Genomic DNA, 22,419 nt, shown 5'->3' with positions numbered 1-22,419 from the left:
TTTTTTTGTATTGCAGCTGATATACAGCGAAGGGTCTGGCTCAGTTCACTAGCTAAGCCAGATCCTTTTTAATGCCGCGGATAGATGCAGAGAAGTGGGTTGGCTCAGTTCATTAGCTAAGTCACACCCTTTTTTATTGCAGCCGATAGATACAGAAAATGGGGTGGGCTGAGTTAATTAACTAAACCAGACCCTTTTTTTATTGTAGCTGATAGATACAGAGAAAGGGGCTGGCTGGCTGGCTCATTTCATTAGTTAAGCCACATGCTTTTTTTTTATTGCAGGTTATGCGAAGACAGAGACGGGGCCTGTCTGCCTGGCTCGGTTCATTACCTAAGCCAGTTCCTTCTCCGTCGTAGCTGAGACAGAGAAGGGGGCTGGCTTTCATGTTCAATTCAATAACTAAGCCAGATGTTTTTTGTATATTGCAGCAGAGACAGAAAAGGGAGCTGGCTACCTGAATTAGTTCATTAGCTAAGCCAGCACCTTTTTATTACATCTGATGTAGAGAAAGGGAAGGAGGCTGGCTTAGCTTAGACTCTGAACCAGCCGACATGAAGACAGGAGTAAACTTCCTGCCACTGGAGTTTACCATCGCAACTGACAACAGAAGCCCCACTTCTGGGACCACATGAGGGAAAATGAAACTGGGCAATCTATATAGTTTTTGAAGACTTAAATATTTTAGTAAGTTACATTAATTTAGTTAAAAACCCACTAACGAACTTTTTCTATTGGTGGAAAACCCCTTTAATCTTATTGTATGAAGTCTAAAGTGATACAAAGTTTTCGGAAAACCTACTGTGGATTTTTTGCATTTTTTTTTTTTTTTTTTTACTAATTCTCGTTCGTCTCTGCTATTCCCTGTGCACATAATAATGATATAATTTTCCATTAGTTATTTTTCAATATTTACACCTGGAGGAATCTGCCGGGTTATGGGCTGGGGTCTATTCTGTCACTGTAGCAGAGGCGGGAGGTGGGGTGTTTTCATAGAGTAAATTTCATAATTTGTTCTTTTCCCTTGTCACGGTGACAGCTCCTCCGGCACGACAAGTCAGTCCACCTACTCTATAAAATCACCGGTTTCTCCCAATGATCTGCAGTTCTAGTGCACACGTCAATAAGGCGACATCAACTGAGCAAAGGTGAATCCTTCTCTTCTGGTTTAGACGAGGACAGTAAAAGGACGCCATGTCAGGTGAGTTTCCAGTGTGTCCCCCAGGAGGGTGCACCTTGCTCATTTTATGATATAAAAAGTGTAAAATTTAATATCCAAGGGGTCCTTTAAGAGCTGCTCTGCCCAGTTTCCTAAAGGGTTGCTCATTGCCCATGGACGTTTTGGGATAAAACCAATGGTCCCAATGGCCGATATTATCTGCAGTTCCTATTGGTATGATTTATTATTATTATTATTATTTTTTATTTATTGTAAGTTTATGGTTAGTAATTTTACATACTAAATGTATCCAGGATGTTAACACGGGGTTAACAGCTGTACATTTTAAACTTATTTTTATTTTTTATCAACTTCCACCTTGAGATCATTTTACGTTATTCAAACTGCAATTCCCTAATATGTTATTACTATGTGATTGGCAACATATTAGGGATTCGTTAGTCAAGCAATTCCAAATATGTGACCAAATGAGTGGCTTGGAAGGGGAGCCAAAACTTACAAAATGACTTATTTATGTGTTCTGCTATTTACAGGCAAAACTGCACTGATTGTATTAGCTCACCAGGAACGGGCATCTTTTAACTATGCCATGAAAGAAGCAACTAAGGCAGCTCTAGAGAAGAATGGATGGACGGTCCTTGTGTCTGATCTTTATGAGATGAAGTTTCACTCTGTCCTGTCACGAGATGATATCACAGGTAAAACTTATAATCAGCACTTAAAGGGGGTCTGTCACTTACTATAAATAAGTAATTTTCTTACATTGTCTAAATTACACAGTTCTCCTTAATCTGGCATTGTTTTCCTTTTCTTCATGGGACCCTACATTCCTGAGATATGGCCCCTGCTTCCCTGAAAATAAATCAAGTCCTTTTATCGAAGTGGGCGTGGTCATCAATTCTTCCTGGTCACAACCACGCCCACTTAGCTAACAAGCCTAGATTTATATACAGGGAAGAAGGGGCCATATCTCCTGAACAGGGAGGCGCAGGAAGAAAAGAAAAACAGTGCTAAGTTCAGGAGAACAGCAGCATATACACTATATAAAACAATTACACATTTATGGCAGGTGGTCGCTCCTCTTTAAAGGGATTGTCCAGTATAAGAAAAAGTAATTTGTGTTCCAGAAACATTGCCACTGGTGTACATAGGTAATATTTTGAATTGAAGCTAATTCCCAGATCCCAAGACTGGGCTTTATAGAAATCTAGAGGCTCTCCAGCTGGCATGCTGGGAATTGTAGTTCTACAATAGCTAGAGAAACACAAATTGGCGGCTACTCTTACTAACCATACATTTCTGCAATAATGTGATAAAGGCCATTTATAACCAATCCTGCTATAATACAGGTAGCCCCAAGGAGCCGAATAATTTCAAATATGGCGCAGAGACTCTGATAGCGTGGCAGGAGGGACGCCTCGCCAGTGACATAAAGGAAGAGCAGAAGAAGGTGGAGAAAGCTGATCTTGTGATCTTTCAGGTAAGTAATAAAATAATTACGGTAGCTAAACCCAAAATTTGAGTCCAGAGGCTGCAACCTGTGTTACCATATGTCACCCAGAGGGTCCGATTACAAACAAAAAATAAAATCTATATTGCACAAAACACCTTTAAATCCATGTTTATGCCCATTACATGGTCTGAAGAGTGGTACATGACATTAGCATTCTCTTTTTGGCATTTTGGGGTCTCCACCACAGCTGTTGCAGAGACAGAAGGGGGCTGGCTTTGGCTTAAATTTAAAGTGATTTTATATTTTTTCTTCCCCAGTTCCCGTTGTACTGGTTCGGCATGCCCGCCCTAATGAAGGGTTGGGTGGAGCGAGTCTTCTCTATGGGGTTTGCATACAGCTATCAAACTTTCTATTCTGAAGGGCCATTCAAGGTAAACTGACCTCATTGACTTTTATATCTGATCCGTCATACACAAGAGTCACACATGTACAAAATGTATCTGCTATATACTGTGAAAGTTCATATCCCCTTAAAGGGAGTGTGTCAGCACAAAATGACTGTTCAAACGAAGCACAACACCTTGTAGGGGGCATAGCCCTAATTTAAAAAAATTAAAAAAAAGTACTTTCAGGCCCCAATTTACCATTTGCATTTTTTTAACCTAACTTTTGTTTTTTGTTTTGCATTGTTCTTAGTTTTATTTTTCTTTGCCACATTTGCCAGAAATGGTTCCTTATTCATATATGCTAATTAGCTACTCTGTGCACCCTGGGCGTGGCCAAGCAGGTCAGTTCACCTATCCACTTACGGTACTTATTTTCCATTTTTTTTCCGGAAGCCTGTGGCCTCTGTGAGCCCAGAACTGTCATTTTGGCCCCGATTCATCATTGTTGTTTCTCCACTTTTCTGGAGTCATTTGCTTTTTTTTCTTAATGGCTTTAGGGCTTGTTCACACGTTCCTTTTTCTGCTGCGGAATTTTCAGGTCCTTTTTTGGCAAAACCCGCAGCGCAAATCCATGGTGCTTTTCACTGCGGTTTTGTGTGCTTTTTCTTCTGCGGATTCCACTGCGGGTTTCCAACTGCACTTTCCTATTGGTGCTGGTGGAAACCCGCTGCGGAATCCGCAGAAAGAATTGACATGGTACTTCTTTTTTTCCGCAGAAAATCGGCGCGGATTTTCCAGCGGAAAAAAGGAACGTCGGAACAGCGGATTTTCTTTTCCATAGGGTAACATTGTACTGTACCCTGCATGGAAAAAGGATGCGGATCCGCAGCCTCAAATCCGCTGCGGATCCGCAGCAAAAACCGCATCGTGTGAACATAGCCTCATTGTTTAAGCCTGATTATCTATACTTTTTTTTGGCTTTTTTTCTCCTCGACAGCTTTGCTTATCCAAATCTTATGTTGCATTTTAAAAAGAGCATTTTTCATTTTGCTCCAAATTCACGAACTGCGTGCACATCTTTTTTAAGAATTTGGTGCAAAAATACATCAGCAAATAAAAGGTAAAAAAAAAAAATACTTTGATAGGGCCCAATCTATGTTGAATATTAGATTTTCTGGATTATCAGACACCAGATTTAATGGATATGTATTCTGTAATCTCTACCGACAGCTGTAATATCAGATTCTGGGGAAAAATCTTAACGTATTTGTGATTTAATTAATTTTTTTTATTTTTTTTAAGAATAAGAAAGCTCTGTTATCCTTCACCACTGGGGGCCCTGGGGCAATGTCCTCACCCCGCGGCATTAATGGAGACATCAATATTTTCCTGTGGCCTTTGCAGGTATGTTATCAGTGATAGTTGCCCTTTTCATGTGCAGCGGTCACAAGGATGGTGCAGCCTACAAATACAAGACCCACTATGGGTTACCATAGGAATGGAGAGCAGAAGAATAATTAACTACAGGAGCGATCACCAACCACTTGTTCCCAGGCACCATTAATGCAGCTCTCCATATGGATGACATGTAGGAAGGATTCTATGATTACTCTTCTTCCTGTGTGAACTGCACCAAGATACATGCAAACAGTGAATATATGGAATATAAGCAGCCAACGGTGTAACTAGAGTCTGATGGGCCCTGGTGCAAAAATATGGACCTGCATGTTGGTCAGATGTATAAACCCTTGTAGCGTTCTAGAATCTATAAAAACATGCCTATTTGCCTCCCATGTAATAATGTCCCCCGTCCAGTCTCCTTCCTGTAATAATGTCCCCCGTCCAGTCTCCTTCCTGTAATAATGTCCCACGTCCCATCCTGAATTAATGTTTCCTGTCCTGGGTCCCTTCCTGTAATAATGCCCCCTCCCCATCCTATAACAATGCCCTCCATCCTGGTCCCCTTCATGGAATAATGTCCCCCATCCTTGGCCTCTTCCAGTAATAATGCCCCCGCTAGCACGATCGCATAATGCGATCTTTTTCTGCTCTTGCGTTAACGCAGTTCGTTTAACGCATGCCTTGAACGGACTGCAGTAACGCAATGTGAACCCAGCCTAAGAAGGGTTTTTCACTTTGAACTTTTTCCCTTTTTTTTTTTTTTTTTTTTAAGTTTTGTTCTTTTTGCATTTGCAGAATGGAATTTTGAATTTCTGTGGATTTAAAGTCCTGGAGCCTCAGATCTCATTTGCCGTGGCACACATACCTCAGGAAGCTCGCGTGGAGATACTTAAGAATTGGGAGAAGCGACTGGACACAATTTGGGATGAAAAGCCCATCAGGTACCTTCCCATTCAGGACTTTGAGGGTTTGTCTGGTGGATTTGTCCTGAAGAAGGAAGTGGAGGAGGCCAGAGCGGATGAGAAGTATAGCCCAACCGTGGGGCAACACCTGGGCAAACCTCTGCCACCTGACAGCCAGGTGAAGGCTGACTGTGCCAGGTTATGAAAGACTGCTTGTAAAGTGTAATGCTGAGGCTTCTTAATCATGCCAGGATCTTATCTGGTCACTATGACATGGTGCAAAGTATCATCCGAGGGTCAATTTGGAAATATATATATGACCAAAGTTATTCAATTGGGCTGTTCGGATGACCGTTTTTTTCTTTTCACATGGACCAAATGTAAGCGTGAAATAAAAAAAAAAATAGCAGCATGCACTAGTGTCTTCTGGATTTTGGACGAGACTCGATTATTCAAGTCTATGGTGCGCCAAAAATAAAATTGGATTCCACATGGAATGGAGGATACAGATCCTCTCCTCCTTTGGCATCAAAGACCTCGCCCTATCCTGGATCTCCTCAAACCTTTCCATCCGCATATTCAGCGTCCCACACTACCCCCTCATTCCTCCCTCTCTCTGTTGTAAGATGCCTACTCTTCTCAATATATGCACTTGGCCTAGAACAACTCATAAAGTCCCGTGGCTTCCAGTACCACCTTTATGCTGATGACACTCAGATCTACCTTTCTGGCCCAGACGTCACCTCTCTGCTGTACAGAATCCCGAAGTGTCTATCAGCCATATCCTCCTTTTTCTCCTCTCTCTTCCTCAAACTCAATGTGGACAAATCTGAACTCCTCATCTTTCTTCCATCTCATAGATCTTCCTTACCTGAACTATCTATTGCATTAAACGACATCACGCTTTCCCCTGTACCGGAAGTCCGCTGCCTCGGAGTAACCTTTGACTCTGCCCTGTCCTTCAAACCGCACATCCAAGCTCTTTCCACCTCCTGACACCCTCCAGCTCAAAAATATCTCCAGAATCCGTCCTTTCCTCATCCGTCAATCTACTAAAATTTTTGTGCATGCCCTCATCATCTCCCGCCTTAACTACTGCAACATCCTTTTCTGTGGCCTCCCTGCTAACACCCTTGCACCCCTCCAGTACATCCTTAACTTTGCTGCCTGACTAATTAATCTCCTCGCTACTCCTCCGCTTCCCCCCTCTGCAAGTCTCTTCACTGGCACCCATTCCCTCAGCATATCCAGTTCAAATTACTAATACTAACCTACAAAGCCGTCCATAACCTGTCTCCTCCATATATCTCTGAACTAATCTCCCTATATCTTCCCTCACACAATCTCCGGTCCTCCCAAGACCTCCTTCTCTCCTCCACACTTGTTCACTCCCCACCCAACCGCCTCCAAGACTTCTCCCGAATATCCCCCATCCTCTGGACCTCTCTGCCCCAACACATCCAACTATCAACCACATTCGGATCCTTCAGACGGAACCTGAAAACTCATCTCTTCAGGAAAGCCTACAGCCTGCACTGACCCCGCTGCCTCCTCATCAATACCGAAGCTACCGCCTCATCAACACCAGAACTCCTGCAGCCCTCAACCTACTGTCTCCTTCCCCATAATCCTGCAGAATGTAAGCCCGCAAGGGCAGGGTCCTCGCCCCTCTGTATCAGTCTGTAATTGCTAGTTTGTTTATTGTAAGTGATAACTTGTATGTAACCCATTCTCATGTACAGCACCATGGAAACAATGGTGCTATATAAATTAATAAATAATAATATGGATCAACCGTACAGTGGGGAAAAATAGTTGTGCAAGTTCTCACACTTAAAAAGACGAGAGAGGCCTGTAATTGACATCATAGGTAGACCACAACTATGAGAGTCACAATGAGAAAACAAATCAAGAAAATCACCTTGTCTGATTTGGCAAGATTTATTTTGCCAATTATGGTGGAAAATAAGTATTTGGTCACCTAAAAACATGCAAGCTTTCTGGCTCTCACAGACCAGTAACTTCTTCTTTAAGAGGCTCCTCTGTCCTCCACTCATTACCTGTAGTAATGGCTAATGGCTCCTGGACACTGTGCTGACAGACACAACTACCCTTCTTGCCACAGCTCGCATTGATGTGCCATCTTGGCTGAGCAGCACCACCTAAGCAACTTCTGTGGGTTGTAGACACCGCCTCATGCTACTGTGCAGTACATCTAAGGGTGAGAACAATAACAAAATGCAAAAGTGACCAAAACAACAGTCAAAAAGGATGAGAACAGAGAAATGGTCTGTGGTCACCCCCTGCCGAACAACTCCTTTATAGGGGTTGTCTTGCTAATTTGTCTGTTCCATTGCAAAACAGCAGGAAAAATTGATTTACAATCATTGTTGCTTCATAACCGGACAGACTGATTTCACAGAAGTGTGATTGACTTGGAGTTACACTGTGTTGTTTAAGTGTTCACTATATATTTTTGAGCAGTGATATATATCGCCCATTCTGCCATTGTTCTTTAACCCCTTTCTGACATTAGACGTACTATCCCGTCGAGGTGGGGTGGGCCCGTATGACACCGACGGGATAGTACGTCATATGCGATCAGCCGCGCTCACGGGGGGAGCACGGCCGGGTGTCAGCTGACTATCGCAACTGACATACCGCAGCTGACATCCGGCACTATGTGCCAGGAGCGGTCACGGACCGCCCCCGGCACAGTAACCCCCAGCACACTGCGATCAAACATGATCGCAGTGTTCCGGCGGTATAGGGAAGCATCGCGCAGGGAGGGGGCTCCCTGCGTGCTTCCCTGAGACCCCCGGAGCAACGCGATGTAATCGCGTTGCTCCGAGGGTCTCTTACCTCCTCCTCCCTGCAGCAGGCCCAGATCCAAAATGCCCACGGCATCCGGGTCCTGCAGGGAGGTTGCTTCACAGCAATGTTATAGTGTAAAAAAAAAATATTCACATGTGTAAAAAAAAAAATATAAAAAAAAAAAAAAATCCCCCCCCCCCAAAAAAAAAAATATATATTGTTCCTATAAATACATTTCTTTATCTAAATAAAAAAAAACAATAAAAGTACACATATTTAGTATCGCCGCGTCCATAACGGCCCGACCTATAAAACTGTCCCACTAGTTAACCCCCTCAGTGAACACCGTAAAAAAAAAAAAAAAAGAGGCAAAAAAAAACGCTTTATTATCATACAGCCAAACAAAAAGTGGAATAACACGCGATCAAAAAGACGGATATAAATAACCATGGTACCGCTGAAAATGTCATCTTGTCCCGCAAAAAATGAGCCACCATACAGCGTCATCAAAGAAAAACTAAAAAAGTTATAGTCCTCAGAATAAAGGGATGCAAAAAATAATTATTTTTTCTATAAAATAGTTTTTATCGTATAAAAGCGCCAAAACATAAAAAAAGATATATATGAGGTATCGCTGTAATCGTACTGACCCGAAGAATAAAACGGCTTTATCCATTTTACAAACGCGGAACGGTATAAACGCCTCCCCCAAAAGAAATTCATGAATAGCTGGTTTTTGGTCATCCTGCTTCACAAAAATCGGAATAAAAAGTGATCAAAAAATGTCACGTGCCCGAAAATGGTACCAATAAAAACGTCAACTTGTCCCGCAAAAAACAAGACATCACATGACTCTGTGGACCAAAATATGGAAAAATTATAGCTCTCAAAATGTGGTAACGCAAAAAATATTTTTTGCAGTAAAAAGCATCTTTCAGTGTGTGACAACAGCCAATCATAAAAATCCGCTAAAAATCCCGCTACAAAAGTAAATCAAGCCCCCTTCATTACCCCCTTAGTTAGCAAAAAATAAAAAAATGTATTTATTTCCATTTTCCCATTAGGGTTAGGGTTAGGGCTAGGGTTAGGGTTGGGGATTGGGTTAAGGCTACAGTTAGGGTTGGGGCTAAAGTTAGGGTTAGGGTTGGGGCTAAAGTTAGGGTTAGGGTTTGGATTACATTTACGGTTGGGAATAGGGTTGGGATTAGGGTTAGGGGTGTGTCAGGGTTAGGGGTGTGGTTAGGGTTACCATTGGGATTAGGGTTAGGGATGTGTTTGGATTAGGGTTTAATTTATAATTGGGGGGTTTCCACTGTTTAGGCACATCAGGGGCTCTCCAAACGCGACATGGCGTCCGATCTCAATTCCAGCCAATTCTGCGTTGAAAAAGTAAAACAGTGCTCCTTCCCTTCTGAGCTCTCCCGTGCGCCCAAACAGGGGTTTACCCCAACATATGGGGTATCAGCGTACTCAGAACACATTGGACAACAACTTTTGGGGTCCAATTTCTCCTGTTACCCTTGGGAAAATACAAAACTGGGGGCTAAAAAATAATTTTTGTGGAAAAAAAAAAAGATTTTTTATTTTCACGGCTCTGCGTTATAAACTGTAGTGAAACACTTGGGGGTTCAAAGTTCTCACAACACATCTAGATACGTTCCTTGGGGGGTCTAGTTTCCAATATGGGGTCACTTGTGGGGGGGTTCTACTGTTTAGGTACATTAGGGGCTCGCTCTGCAAACGCAATGTGAAGCCTGCAGACCAATCCATCTAAGTCTGCATTCCAAATGACGCTCCTTCCCTTCCGAGCTCTGCCATGCGCTCAAACGGTGGTTCCCCCCACATATGGGGTATCAGCGTACTCAGGACAAATTGGACAACAACTTTTGGGGTCCAATTTCAACTGTAACCTTTGGAAAAATACAAAACTGGGGGCTAAAAAATAATTTTTGTGGAAAAAAAAGGATTTTTTATTTTCACGGCTCTGCATTATAAACTGTAGTAAAATACTTGGGGGTTCAAAGCTCTCACAACACATCTAGATGAGTTCCTTAGGGGGTCTACTTTCCAAAATGGTGTCACTTTTGGGGGGTTTCACTGTTTAGGCACATCAGTGGCTCTCCAAGCGCAACATGGCGTCCCATCTCAATTCCTGTCAATTTTGCATTGAAAAGTCAAACGGCGCTCCTTCCCTTCTGAGCTCTCCCATGCGCCCAAACAGTGGTTTACCCCCACATATGGGGTATCAGCGTACTCAGAACAAATTTTACAACAACTTTTGGGGTCCAACTTCTTCTCTTACCCTTGGGAAAATAAAAAAATCAGGGGCGAAAAGATCATTTTTGTGAAAAAAATATTTTTTTTATTTTTACGGATCTGCATTATAAACTTCTGTGAATCACTTAATGGGTCAAAGTGTTCACCACACATCTAGCTAAGTTCCTTAGGGGGTCTACTTTCCAAAATGGTGTCACTTGTGGGAGAGTTTCAATGTTTAGGCACATCAGGGGCTCTCCAAACGCAACATGGCATCCCATCTCAACTCCAGACAATTTTGCATTTAAAAGTCAAAAAGCGCTCCTTCGCTTCCGAGCTCTTCCATGCACCAAAACAGTGGTTTACCCCCACATATGGGGTATCGGCGTACTCAGGACAAATTGTACAAGAACTTTTGTGGTCCGTGTTCTCCTGTTACCCTTGGGAAAATAAAACAAATTGGAGCTGAAATAAAAATTTTTGTGAAAAAAAGTTAAATGTTCATTTTTATTTAAACATTCCAAAAATTCCTGTGAAACACCTGAAGGGTTAATTAACTTCTTGAATGTGGTTTTGAGCACCTTGAGGGGTGCAGTTTTTAGAATGTTGTCACACTTGGTTATTTTCTATCATATAGACCCCTCAAAATGACTTCAAATGAGATGTGGTCCCTAAACAAAAATGGTGTTGTAAAAATGAGAAATTGCTGGTCAAATTTTAACCATTATAACTCCCTAACAAAAAAAAATTTTGGTTCAAAAATTGTGCTGATGTAAAGTAGACATGTGGGAAATGTTACTTATTAAGTATTTTGTGTGACACATCTCTGTGATTTAATTGCATAAAAATTCAAAGTTGGAATATTGCAAAATTTTCAAAATTTTCGCCAAATTTCCGTTTTTCTTTCACAAATAAATACAGGTAATATCAAAGAAATTTTACCACTATCATGAAGTACAATATGTCACAAGAAAATAATGTCAGAATCACCAGGATCCGTTGAAGCGTTTCAGAGTTATAACCTCATAAAGGGACAGTGGTCAGAATTGTAAAAATTGGCCCGGTCATTAACGTGCAAAATACCCTTGGGGGTAAAGGGGTTAATGTATAGAAAAAATAAACCATTATACTCACGTTCCTTCCGCTCCACTGACACATGGCATCTTCTCCTGAAGCCGCCAGCTGACTTCAGTGCACAAGCGACGGGAGCTTATGACGTCACCTCAATCCACTCCCAGTCACGTGCATGCCCGATGTAAGGTGCAGGCCTCTGATTGTCCGGCACCGTGTATTGCTGCGCACGGACTCGATGGATCTCTGTGCCGCACTTCAGCTGAATGTACGTCTCCAATAGATAGTAGCCCCCATACTTACCTCTGCACATCCCCACGTTTCCCCCATTTACTTGTATATAAATCTTATGTCATTAATCCCTATACAGGCCTCTACATAGGTAATTATTATTATTTTGTTATAAACTATATGCCTTTGTCTGATATACATCTTATATATTTGTATGTATAAAAAGCACGTCCTGACCATAGACACAACATCACCCCTGAGGAAGACTTTGTATGCATTTGGCTTAGCTGGCAACACATCATCAATTGAGTTGCTCCTTATTTGTTTTTTTTTTCATTAGTTCTAGGCTTTTGTTCTAGTCATGCTCACACTGTAAATCGTCACTACTTGGAATCCATCTTGATGTTTTACTTTTGCTTATTTCATTGGGGAATACCACATTTGGTCAGGTTCTCGTTAGTCTTTTGGCTTTTTAAATGTTTTAAATTTTCCATGGCTTTTCTGTTTGTGGTTTTTTTTTTTTTGGTAGATTTCAATAAACTATTTGTTTAGGTGACCCATAGCTCCTATCCGTACCGGATACAGTGGGGCAGTCTCGATTTTGAGACCCTGACCCACTGCCGAGGATCTACTTGTCCCGCTCTGTAGTGAGAAGTAGCCATCACGTCGCCCTCTGGTTACAAGCCACTCTCCATCCAGCTTCTGACCAAGCCCCTCTATCTACAGGCCATGCCCAATATAGCTTCTGACCACACCCATCTGGCTACAGGCTACATCCCATTCAGCTTCTGACCACGCCCCCTCTATCTCCCCTTCCTACCTATGAACCTCACATGTGAGCAGTCATGCACCTGCGGATCACCCGCGGACACCGACATGAGGCGCGTCTTTGAAGACCGCAGCATGTAAATTCCTCTGGCGGAGTTGCTAGTCTCCGCAATAAAAATTAGACCACTATAATCCTTATTGAACGTGGTAACATGCGGTTTTGCCTGCGTTCAATAGAAGGCAGCGCTATGGACACAGCAAATAATATCCTGCTACATCCAGATGGTAGGTACATACCCTTACAGCAGCTTCTAGGGAGACTCAGGTACAGTAGGGTGCAGGGAAAAATGTGGAAAACAACTAAAAGATGTTATCATCAGCTTTCTGGTAGTTGATAAATCCTGTAAAGAATCCATGTATTTGTGTGTATAAATAATTTTAGATCAGTTTATTAAAGGGATTCTCCATTATTGACTTAAAAATTTGCAGCCAAGGGATGCCGGGATGGGGGATTATATATCCCGGGAATGAGGGATTATATATACCGGGGATCTGGAGTTATCTATACCAGAGATTATATATACACCGGGGGGATTATACACACTGAGGATGGGGCATTATATATACGGTGGACGGGAGATTATACATACCAAAGCACAGATTTCCACTGGTCTAATGTCCATTCCTTGTGTTCTTTAGCCCAAACAAGTCTCTTCTGCTTGTTGCCTGTTCTTAGCAGTGGTTTCCTAGCAGCTATTTTACCATGAAGGCCTGCTGCACAAAGTCTCCTCTTAACAGTTGTTGTAGAGATGTGTCTTCTGCTAGAACTGTGTGTGGCATTGACCTGGTCTCTAACCTGAGCTGCTGTTAACCTGCGATTTCTGAGGCTGGTGACTCGGGTAAACTTATCCTCAGAAGCAGAGGTGACTCTTGGTCTTCCTTTCCTGGGGCGGTCCTCATGTGAGCCAGTTTCTTTGTAGCGCTTGAAGGTTTTTGCAACTGCACTTGGGGACACTTTCAAAGTTTGCCCAATTTTTCAGACTGACTGACCTTAACCCCTTCACCCCCAAGGGTGGTTTGCACGTTAATGACCGGGCCAATTTTTACAATTCTGACCACTGTCCCTTTATGAGGCTATAACTCTGGAACGCTTTGACGGATCTTGGCGATTCTGACACTGTTTTCTCGTGACATATTGTACTTCATGTTAAAGGTAAAATTTATTCGATATAACTTGCGTTTATTTGTGAAAAAAATGGAAATTTGGCGAAAATTTTGAAAATTTTGCAATTTTCCAACTTTGAATTTTTGTGCCCTTAAATCACAGACATATGTCACGCAAAATACTTAATAAGTAACATTTCCCACATGTCTACTTTACATCAGTACAATTTTGGAACCAAATTTTTTTTTTGTGACGGAGTTATAAGGGTTAAAAGTTGACCAGCAATTTCTCATTTTTACAACACCATTTTTTTTTAGGGACCACATCTCATTTGAAGTCATTTTGAGGGGTCTATATGATAGAAAATACTCAAGTGTGACACCATTCTAAAAACTGCACCCCTCAAGGTGCTCAAAACCACATTCAAGAAGTTTATTAACCCTTCAGGTGTTTCACAGGAATTTTTGGAATGTTTAAATAAAAATGAACATTTAACTTTTTTTCACACAAAATTTATTTCAGCTCCAATTTGTTTTATTTTACCAAGGGTAACAGGAGAAAATGGACCCCCAAAGTTGTTGTACAATTTGTCCTGAGTACGATGATACCCCATATGTGGGTGTAAACCATTGTTTAGGCGCATGGCAGAGCTTGGAAGGGAAGGAGCGCCATTTGACTTTTCAATGCAAAATTGACTGGAATTGAGATGGGACGCCATGTTGCGTTTGGAGAGCCCCTGATGTGCCTAAACATTGAAACTCCCTACAAGTGACACCATTTTGGAAAGTAGACCCCCTAAGGAACTTATCTAGATGTGTGGTGAGCACTTTGACCCACCAAGTGCTTCACAGAAGTTTATAATGCAGAGCCGTAAAAATAAAAAATCATATTTTTTCACAAAAATGATCTTTTCGCCCCCAATTTTTTATTTTCCCAAGGGTAAGAGAAGAAATTGGACCCCAAAAAATGTTGTGCAATTTGTCCTGAGTACGCTGATACCCCATATGTGGGTGTAAACCATTGTTTGGGCGCATGGCAGAGCTTGGAAGGGAAGGAGCGCCATTTGACTTTTCAATGCAAAATTGACTGGAATTGAGATGGGACGCCATGTTGCGTTTGGAGAGCCCCTGATGTGCCTAAACATTGAAACTCCCTACAAGTGACACCATTTTGGAAAGTAGACCCCCTAAGGAACTTATCTAGATGTGTGGTGAGCACTTTGACCCACCAAGTGCTTCACAGAAGTTTATAATGCAGAGCCGTAAAAATAAAAAATCATATTTTTTCACAAAAATGATCTTTTCGCCCCCAATTTTTTATTTTCCCAAGGGTAAGAGAAGAAATTGGACCCCAAAAAATGTTGTGCAATTTGTCCTGAGTACGCTGATACCCCATATGTGGGTGTAAACCATTGTTTGGGCGCATGGCAGAGCTTGGAAGGGAAGGAGCGCCATTTGACTTTTCAATGCAAAATTGACTGGAATTGAGATGGGACGCCATGTTGCGTTTGGAGAGCCCCTGATGTGCCTAAACATTGAAACTCCCTACAAGTGACACCATTTTGGAAAGTAGACCCCCTAAGGAACTTATCTAGATGTGTTTTGAGAGCTTTGAACCCCCAAGTGTTTCACTACAGATTATAACGCAGAGCCGTGAAAATAATTTTTTTTTTTTTTCTCAAAAATGATTTTTTAGCCCCCAGCTTTGTATTTTTACAGGGGTAACAGAATAAATTGGACCCCAAAATTTGTTTTCCAATTTGTCCTGAGTACGCTGATACCCCATATGTGGGGGGGAACCACTGTTTGGGCGCATGACAGAGCTCGGAAGGGAAGGAGCGCCATTTGGAATGCAGACTTAAATGGATTGGTCAGCAGCCGTCACGTTGCATTTGCAGAGCCCCTGATGTACCCAAACAGTACAAACCCCCCACAAGTGACCCCATATTGGAAACTAGACCTCCCAAGGAACTTATCTAGATGTGTTTTGAGAACTTTGAACCCCCAAGTGTTTCACTAAAGTTTATAGTGCAAAGCCGTGAAAATAAAAATTCTTTTTTTTTTTCACAAAAATGATTTTTTAGCCCCCAGTTTTGTATTTTCACAAGGGTAACAGGATAAATTAGACCCCAAAAGTTGTTGTCCAATTTGTCCTGAGTACGCTGATACCCCATATGTCGGGGGGAACCACTGTTTGGGCGCATGACAGAGCTCGGAAGGGAAGGAGCGCCATTTGGAATGCAGCCTTAAATGGATTGGTCTGCAGGCGTCACGTTGCATTTGCAGAGCCCCTGATGTACCCAAACAGTACAAACCCCCCACAAGTGACCCCATATTGGAAACTAGACCTCCCAAGGAACTTATCTAGATGTGTTGTGAGAACTTTGAACCCCCAAGTGTTTCACTACAGTTTATAATGCAGAGCCGTGAAAATAAAACATCTTTTTTTCCCACAAAAATGATTTTTAGCCCCCCAAATTTTTATTTTCCTAAGGATACCAAGAGAACTTGGACCCCAGAAGTTGTTGTTCAATTTGTCCCGAGTACGCTGATAACACATATGTTGGGGTAAACCCCTTTTTGGGCGCACGGGAGAGCTCGGAAGGGAAGGAGCACTGTTTTACTTTTTCAACGCAGAATTGGCTGGAATTGAGATTGGACGCCATGTCGCGCTTGGAGAGCCCCTGATGTGCCTGGACAGTGGAAACCCCCCAATTCTACCTGAAACCCTAACCCAAACACACCCCTAACCCTAATCCCAACGGTAACCCTAACCACACCCCTAGCCCTGACACACCCATAATTCTAATCCCAACCCTAATCCAAACGTAAATGTAATCCAAACCCTAACCCTAACTTTAGCCCCAACCCTAACTTTAGCCCCAACCCTAACTTTACCTCCAACCCTAGCCCTAACCCTAACCCTACCCCTAACCCTAACCCTAAACGTGACTGAAATACGTGGCACTGAAATACGTGGCACTGAAATACGTGGCACTGAAATACGTGATACGTGGCACTTAAATACGTGGCACTTAAATACGTGGCACTTAAATACGTGGCACTGAAATACGTGGCACTGAAATACGTGGCACTGAAATACGTGGCACTTAAATAAGTGGCACGTGGCACTTAAATACGTGGCACTTAAATACGTGGCACTGAAATACGTGGCACTGAAATACGTGGCACTGAAATACGTGGCACTGAAATATGTGATACGTGGCACTTAAATACGTGGCACTGAAATACGTGGCACTGAAATACGTGGCACTTAAATACGTGGCACTGAAACACGTGGCACTGAAATACGTGATACGTGGCACTGAAATACGTGGCACTGAAATACGTGGCACTGAAATACGTGCAACTGAAATACGTGGTACTAAAATATGTGGCACTGAAATACGTGATACGTGGCACTGAAATACGTGGCACTGAAACACGTGGCACTGAAATACGTGATACGTGGCACTGAAATACATGGCACTGAAATACGTGGCACTGAAATACGTGGCACTGAAATACGTGGCACTGAAATACGTGGCACTATGACTGTCAGAAAATGTTCATTAAACGGTTAGGGGTGAGGTTAGGGGTAGAGTTAGGGTTAGGGTTTGGATCCCTTTATCACCTTGATGGTGGTGGGTGGCTTTTCAGTGTGTTTTCTGTTTTTTTTCGATAAAAATGCATGCGTTTTTAACGCAAACAAACGCATGTGCTTAAAAACGCAAGAAAATACTGCAGGTTGTATTTCTGAAAATGAACGCATGCAGAAAGAAACCGCATGCGTTTGAAAACGCGACCAAACGCGTACAAAAAAAACGCATGCGTTTTCAATGTTAAATATAGGGGAAAAACGCATGCGTTTTTTTGTGCAAAAAACGCTGCAGACAAAAACGGAAGTGTGAAACCAGCGACGCTTTTTATAGCAAAAAAGTTTTTGCGTCTCCACATTTTGAGACCTATAATTTTTCCACATTTGCTCCACAGAGTCATGTGAGGTCTTGTTTTTTGCGGGACGAGTTGACGATTTTATTGGTAACATTTTCGGACACGTGACCGTTTTTGATCGCTTTTTATTCCGATTTTTGTGAGGCAGAATGACCAAAAACCTGCTATTCATGAATTTCTTTTGGGAGAGGCGTTTATACCGTTCCGGGTTTGGTAAAATTGATAAAGCAGTTTTATTCGTCGGGTCAGTATGATTACAGCGATATCTCATTTATATCATTTTTTTTATGTTTTGGCGCTTTTATACGATAAAAACTATTTTATAGAAAAAATTATTATTTTGGTATCGCTTTATTCTCAGGACTATAACTTTTTTATTTTTTTGCTGATGATGCTGTATGGCGGCTTGTTTTTTTGCGGGACAAGATGACGTTTTCAGCGGTACCATGGATATTTATATCAGTCTTTTTGATCGCGTGTTATTCCACTTTTTGTTCGGCGGTATGGTAATAAAGCGTTGTTTTTTGCCTCGTTTTTTTTTTTTTTTTCTTACGGTGTTTACTGAAGGGGTTAACTAGTGTGGCAGTTTTATAGGTTGGGTCGTTACGGACGCGGCGATACTAAATATGTGTACTTTTATTGTTTGTTTTTTTTTAATTTAGATAAAGAAATGTATTTATGGGAATAATATATATTATTATTTTTTCATTATTTTGGAATATTTTTTTTTATTTTTTTTTACACATTTGGAAATTTTTTTTTTTACTTTTTTACTTTGCCCCAGGGGGGGACAATACAGATCGGTGATCTGCCAGTTTGCATAGCACTCTGACAGATCACCGATCTGCGAGAAGTACAGGCTGCTTCACAGTGCCTGCTCTGAGCAGGCGTCTGTGAAGCCACCTCCTTCCCTGCAGGACCCGGATCCGCGGCCATCTTGGATCCGGGTCTGGAGCAGGCAGGGAGGGAGGTAAGACCCTCGCAGCAACGCGATCACATCGCGTTGCTGCGGGGGGCTCAGGGAAGCCCGCAGGGAGCCCTCTCCCTGCGCGATGCTTCCCTGCATCGCCGGCACATCGCGATCATGTTTGATCGCGGTGTGCCGGGGGTTAATGTGCCGGGGGCGGTCCGTGACCGCTCCTGGCACATAGTGCCGGATGTCAGCTGCGATATGCAGCCGACACCCGGCCGCGATCGGCCGCGCTCCCCCCGTGAGCGCGGCCGATCGGCTATGACGTACTATCCCGTCGGCGGTCATACGGGCCCACCCCACCTCGACGGGATAGTACGTCGGATGTCAGGAAGGGGTTAATTTCTTAAAGTAATGATGGCCACTCTTTTTTCTTTACTTAGCTGCTTTTTTTCTTGCCATAATACAAATTCTAACAGTATATTCAGTAGGACTGTCAGCTGTGTATCCACCAGACTTCTGCACAACACAACTGATGGTCCCAACACCATTTATAAGGCAAGAAATCCCACTTATTAAACCTGATGGGGCGCACCTGTGAAGTGAAAACCATTCCCAGTGACTACCTCTTAGGGTATGTTTCCACGGTCAGTAAACGCTGTGAGTTTGACGCTGCGCAGAGCTGCAGCGTCAAACACGCAGCGTCCAGATGTTCCAGCATAGTGGAGGGGATTTTATGAAATCCCGTCTCCACTATGCGTGGAAACCCGCACGCGGCGGCCCTGCGACTCCGGACATGCTGCGCGTATTTTCAGATCGCAGCATGTCCGTACACCTTGCGGGGACGCAGCGTCCACGCAAGGCATATCACAGGGCCCTATGGGAGAGAGCGATCATCCCGGATGTGAAGAGTTAACACATCCGGCATGATCGCGTCTCAGAAAGGGGGCGGGGCTTAGCGCCGAGCGGCTTCGCCGCTCCGGCGATACCGCCGGCCATCCTGACCGTGGAAACATACCCTTAAAGCTCATCAAGAGATTGCCAAGAGTGTGCAAAGCAGTCATCAAAGCAAAAGGTGGCTGCTTTGAAGAACCTAGAATATAAGACATAATTTCAGTTGTTTCACACTTTTTTGTTAAGTATATAATTCCACATGTGTTAATTCATAGTCTTGATGCCTTCAGTGTGAATGTACAATGTTCATAGTCATGAAAATACAGAAAAATCTTTAAATGAGAAGGTGTGTCCAAACTTTTGGTCTGTACTGTATATACAAAGATGAGGCCTAGTATAAGGCTGGAGTCACACACACAACATAAAAAATTGGTCCATTTTGCACGGACAAGAATTGCAGAAATGTTCCCTGAATGTCATCCGTGTGACAGCCGTATGGCGAGATTTTCTCACCGGCTTGCAAAATGGACATATAATGGATTCATGGGCTCAAATATTCTTAAAACATATATATATATATATATATATATATATATATATATATATATATATATATATATATATATATAATTCTAATATCTAATTTTAATGGGAATCCTCTTTAAAACATGCTTGAAAATTAGTCTTATGTGTGGTGCAATTTGATTTTATTAACATTATATTTATTGAACACTATTTGTGTCATTATATCAAAGTGCTACTATATTAAAACTTTATGTGCTGTATATTTAGTTTTTCTGTTTATACTTATAAAGATGTTGTAGCTTCTCAGTCATTACATTAATATATTATAGCGCTGAGGTTTCGTTCCTTTGTAACATGCTTGAAAATTATAGACTTACGACTGTGGTGTTTTATATTAACACAAGATGAAAACTGAATTATGATTGTGCTATAACACCGTTGTACATTTATTTTTCTGTTTATATATATATATATATACATATATTTTTTAAAGTGCTGTGACTTAGTAGCGCTGAGGTTTCGTTCCTTTGTAACTCATATGAACTCTAGCGTGGGAATTTTTCTGAAAATTTTCCCACGCTAGAGTTCGTATGAGTTTATGCCAGCAGGGGGCGCATCTGTCATGTTGGACGCTGTTCATACTAGGGCGTTCGACAGACAGCGGAAATTCGGCTTTTGTCCACTATGCGCTCAGTGGCGTCGGCTAGATTTTATCTAGCTGGTCCGGGGTTAATTTAGCTGGTGCTCGGATTGTAAGCTGGGTCACGCCCACTGCCTTTAAATAGTTCTTCTGAACATTGGGCGTCGCCGATTATAGCTTCTGCCTTGTGCTTGGTTATCTTGGTCTGGAGTGGTGGTCTAGGAGAAGGAGTATCGTATCTGGTGGTGTATTTCCCTTTGTCTTATTTTCTCCTTCCCATATTTGTATTTGTTTTGCCCTGTGCACTTATAGTGTATTCCTGTGTGACTGCGGCGTGGTGCATATTTTTCCGTTATCCTTGTCTGTGCTAACTGTGGGTATTGGTGTGTGGTCTCTTCACTGGGTGGTGGGTAGTGGTTTCAGCCTAGGGTTGAAACAGGAGACAGGGTGAGGATGGAGGCCCAGACATGCACACCATCAGTGTAAACTCTGGGAGAGGGTCAGTCAGGGTTTCCATAGTCTGAGGGAAATTGCAGGGGCCCGGGTTATTAGCTCTTGCCTACCTAGGCTTCCCGTGACATTATAATCGGCCAACATTATTTAAATCCCATGGATCCCATGACTTCCATAACCCGGCAGTTGGAGGCGCTGTCCCTACAGGTCACTGAGTTGAGGAGGGCAGTGCAGCAACAGGGACTAGCAGTATCTAATGTGCAAGCCGGAGCGACAGGTAGAGCTGCTGAGCCTAAGTTTCCTTTGCCTGAAAAGTTTGCTGGGGAACGCAGTAAATTTGTTACTTTTCGTGAAGCTTGCAAACTATTTTTTCGTATGCGCCCGATCTCCTCAGGTAATGAGGCTCAGCGTGTGGGCCTGGTGTTGTCATTAATAAACGGGGACCCCAAGCATGGGCGCTTTCTTTGCCATCTGATTCTGCTGCATTTAACTAAGTGGAGAGTTTTTTTTTCTGCTCTTGGACACATTTACGATGATCCTGACAGAATGGCTCTAGCAGAATCTAAGATACGCACTATTCGCCAGGGGGAGCGTGTTGCAGAGGATTACTGTTCTGAATTTCGCCGCTGGGCGGTCGACACAGTGGAGTGATCCCGCGCTGCGGAGTCAGTTTATTCATGGGGTTTCTGGAAGGGTTAAAAAAGCCCTCCTGATGTACGAAACTCCTGCTTCTCTAGATTCCGCTATGAGTCTTGTTGTCCGCATTGATCGCCGTTTGCGTCAGGGGGAGCATGAGACGCCGCCTATGGGAGAGGGTTTAGGTTCACGTGAGGTTGCTGCAGGTGAGCCCACGGAGCCTATGCAAATCGCAGGGGTGTCACATGTTAAGCATCGAGCCCCTGTGATCAGGGAGCCTGTTTTTACTGCGGTAAAACTGGTCATTTTGTTAACATTTGTCCCCTGCTGTCTAAGAAAAACGCAACGGCGGAAAACTTCTAAGCTCAGAGGGTGTGGAGGAGGCCAATCTGAGCTTATGTATATCCTCCATGGTGGTTTCTCAATGCATGCTCCCTGCCAAAGTTATTGTCGCTGGCAGAGACCTGCCAATCACTGTTTTTGTGGATAGTGGTTCTGCCACAAATCTCATTGATGAGGAGTTTGCGCGCACTGCCGGTTTTAGGATCGAAAAACTTCCTCATCCTATCCGCGTGGTCACCATCAATGCTGCTCCTCTCCCACAGGGGGAGATTACTGAGTTTGTGGCTGAGGTGAAACTCCACATTGGGGTTCTTCATTTCGAGCAGGTTACATGTAAGGTGCTCAAGAATCTTCCTGCACAGGTGGTTTTGGGTTTTCCATGGTTGTCTATGCACAACCCGGTTATTGACTGGAAAACTCAGGACATAATTCAGTGGAG

The 22,419-nt window shown here is 42.8% G+C and overlaps 1 protein-coding gene across 1 annotated transcript; it reads left to right on the top strand.

Annotated features, from left to right (window-relative positions):
- Window positions 1–1,026: 1,026 nt before the first annotated feature.
- On the top strand, window positions 1,027–7,119 carry LOC143807213 (NAD(P)H dehydrogenase [quinone] 1-like). Its single transcript, XM_077288526.1, has 6 exons — window positions 1,027–1,201; window positions 1,714–1,878; window positions 2,530–2,660; window positions 2,951–3,064; window positions 4,322–4,423; window positions 5,216–7,119. The coding sequence occupies exons 1-6, from the start codon at window positions 1,195–1,197 to the stop codon at window positions 5,525–5,527; spliced, it is 831 nt and encodes a 276-aa protein (XP_077144641.1). The 5' UTR covers window positions 1,027–1,194; the 3' UTR covers window positions 5,528–7,119.
- The last annotated feature ends 15,300 nt before the right edge of the window (window positions 7,120–22,419 follow it).

Source organism: Ranitomeya variabilis, chromosome 2 (genome assembly GCF_051348905.1).
Source record: "Ranitomeya variabilis isolate aRanVar5 chromosome 2, aRanVar5.hap1, whole genome shotgun sequence".
NCBI lineage: Eukaryota > Metazoa > Chordata > Amphibia > Anura > Dendrobatidae > Ranitomeya > Ranitomeya variabilis.
Note: the sequence above shows the minus strand (reverse complement) of the source record. Positions and strands in the feature narration are given on the sequence as shown.

Excerpts from the sequence above, each read along its gene's own strand:
- LOC143807213 (XM_077288526.1), top strand. Across the intron at positions 3,065-4,321 it reads ATTCTGAAGGGCCATTCAAG|AATAAGAAAGCTCTGTTATC; the intron begins GTAAACTGACCT and ends ATTTTTTTTAAG. Across the intron at positions 4,424-5,215 it reads TTTTCCTGTGGCCTTTGCAG|AATGGAATTTTGAATTTCTG; the intron begins GTATGTTATCAG and ends TTGCATTTGCAG.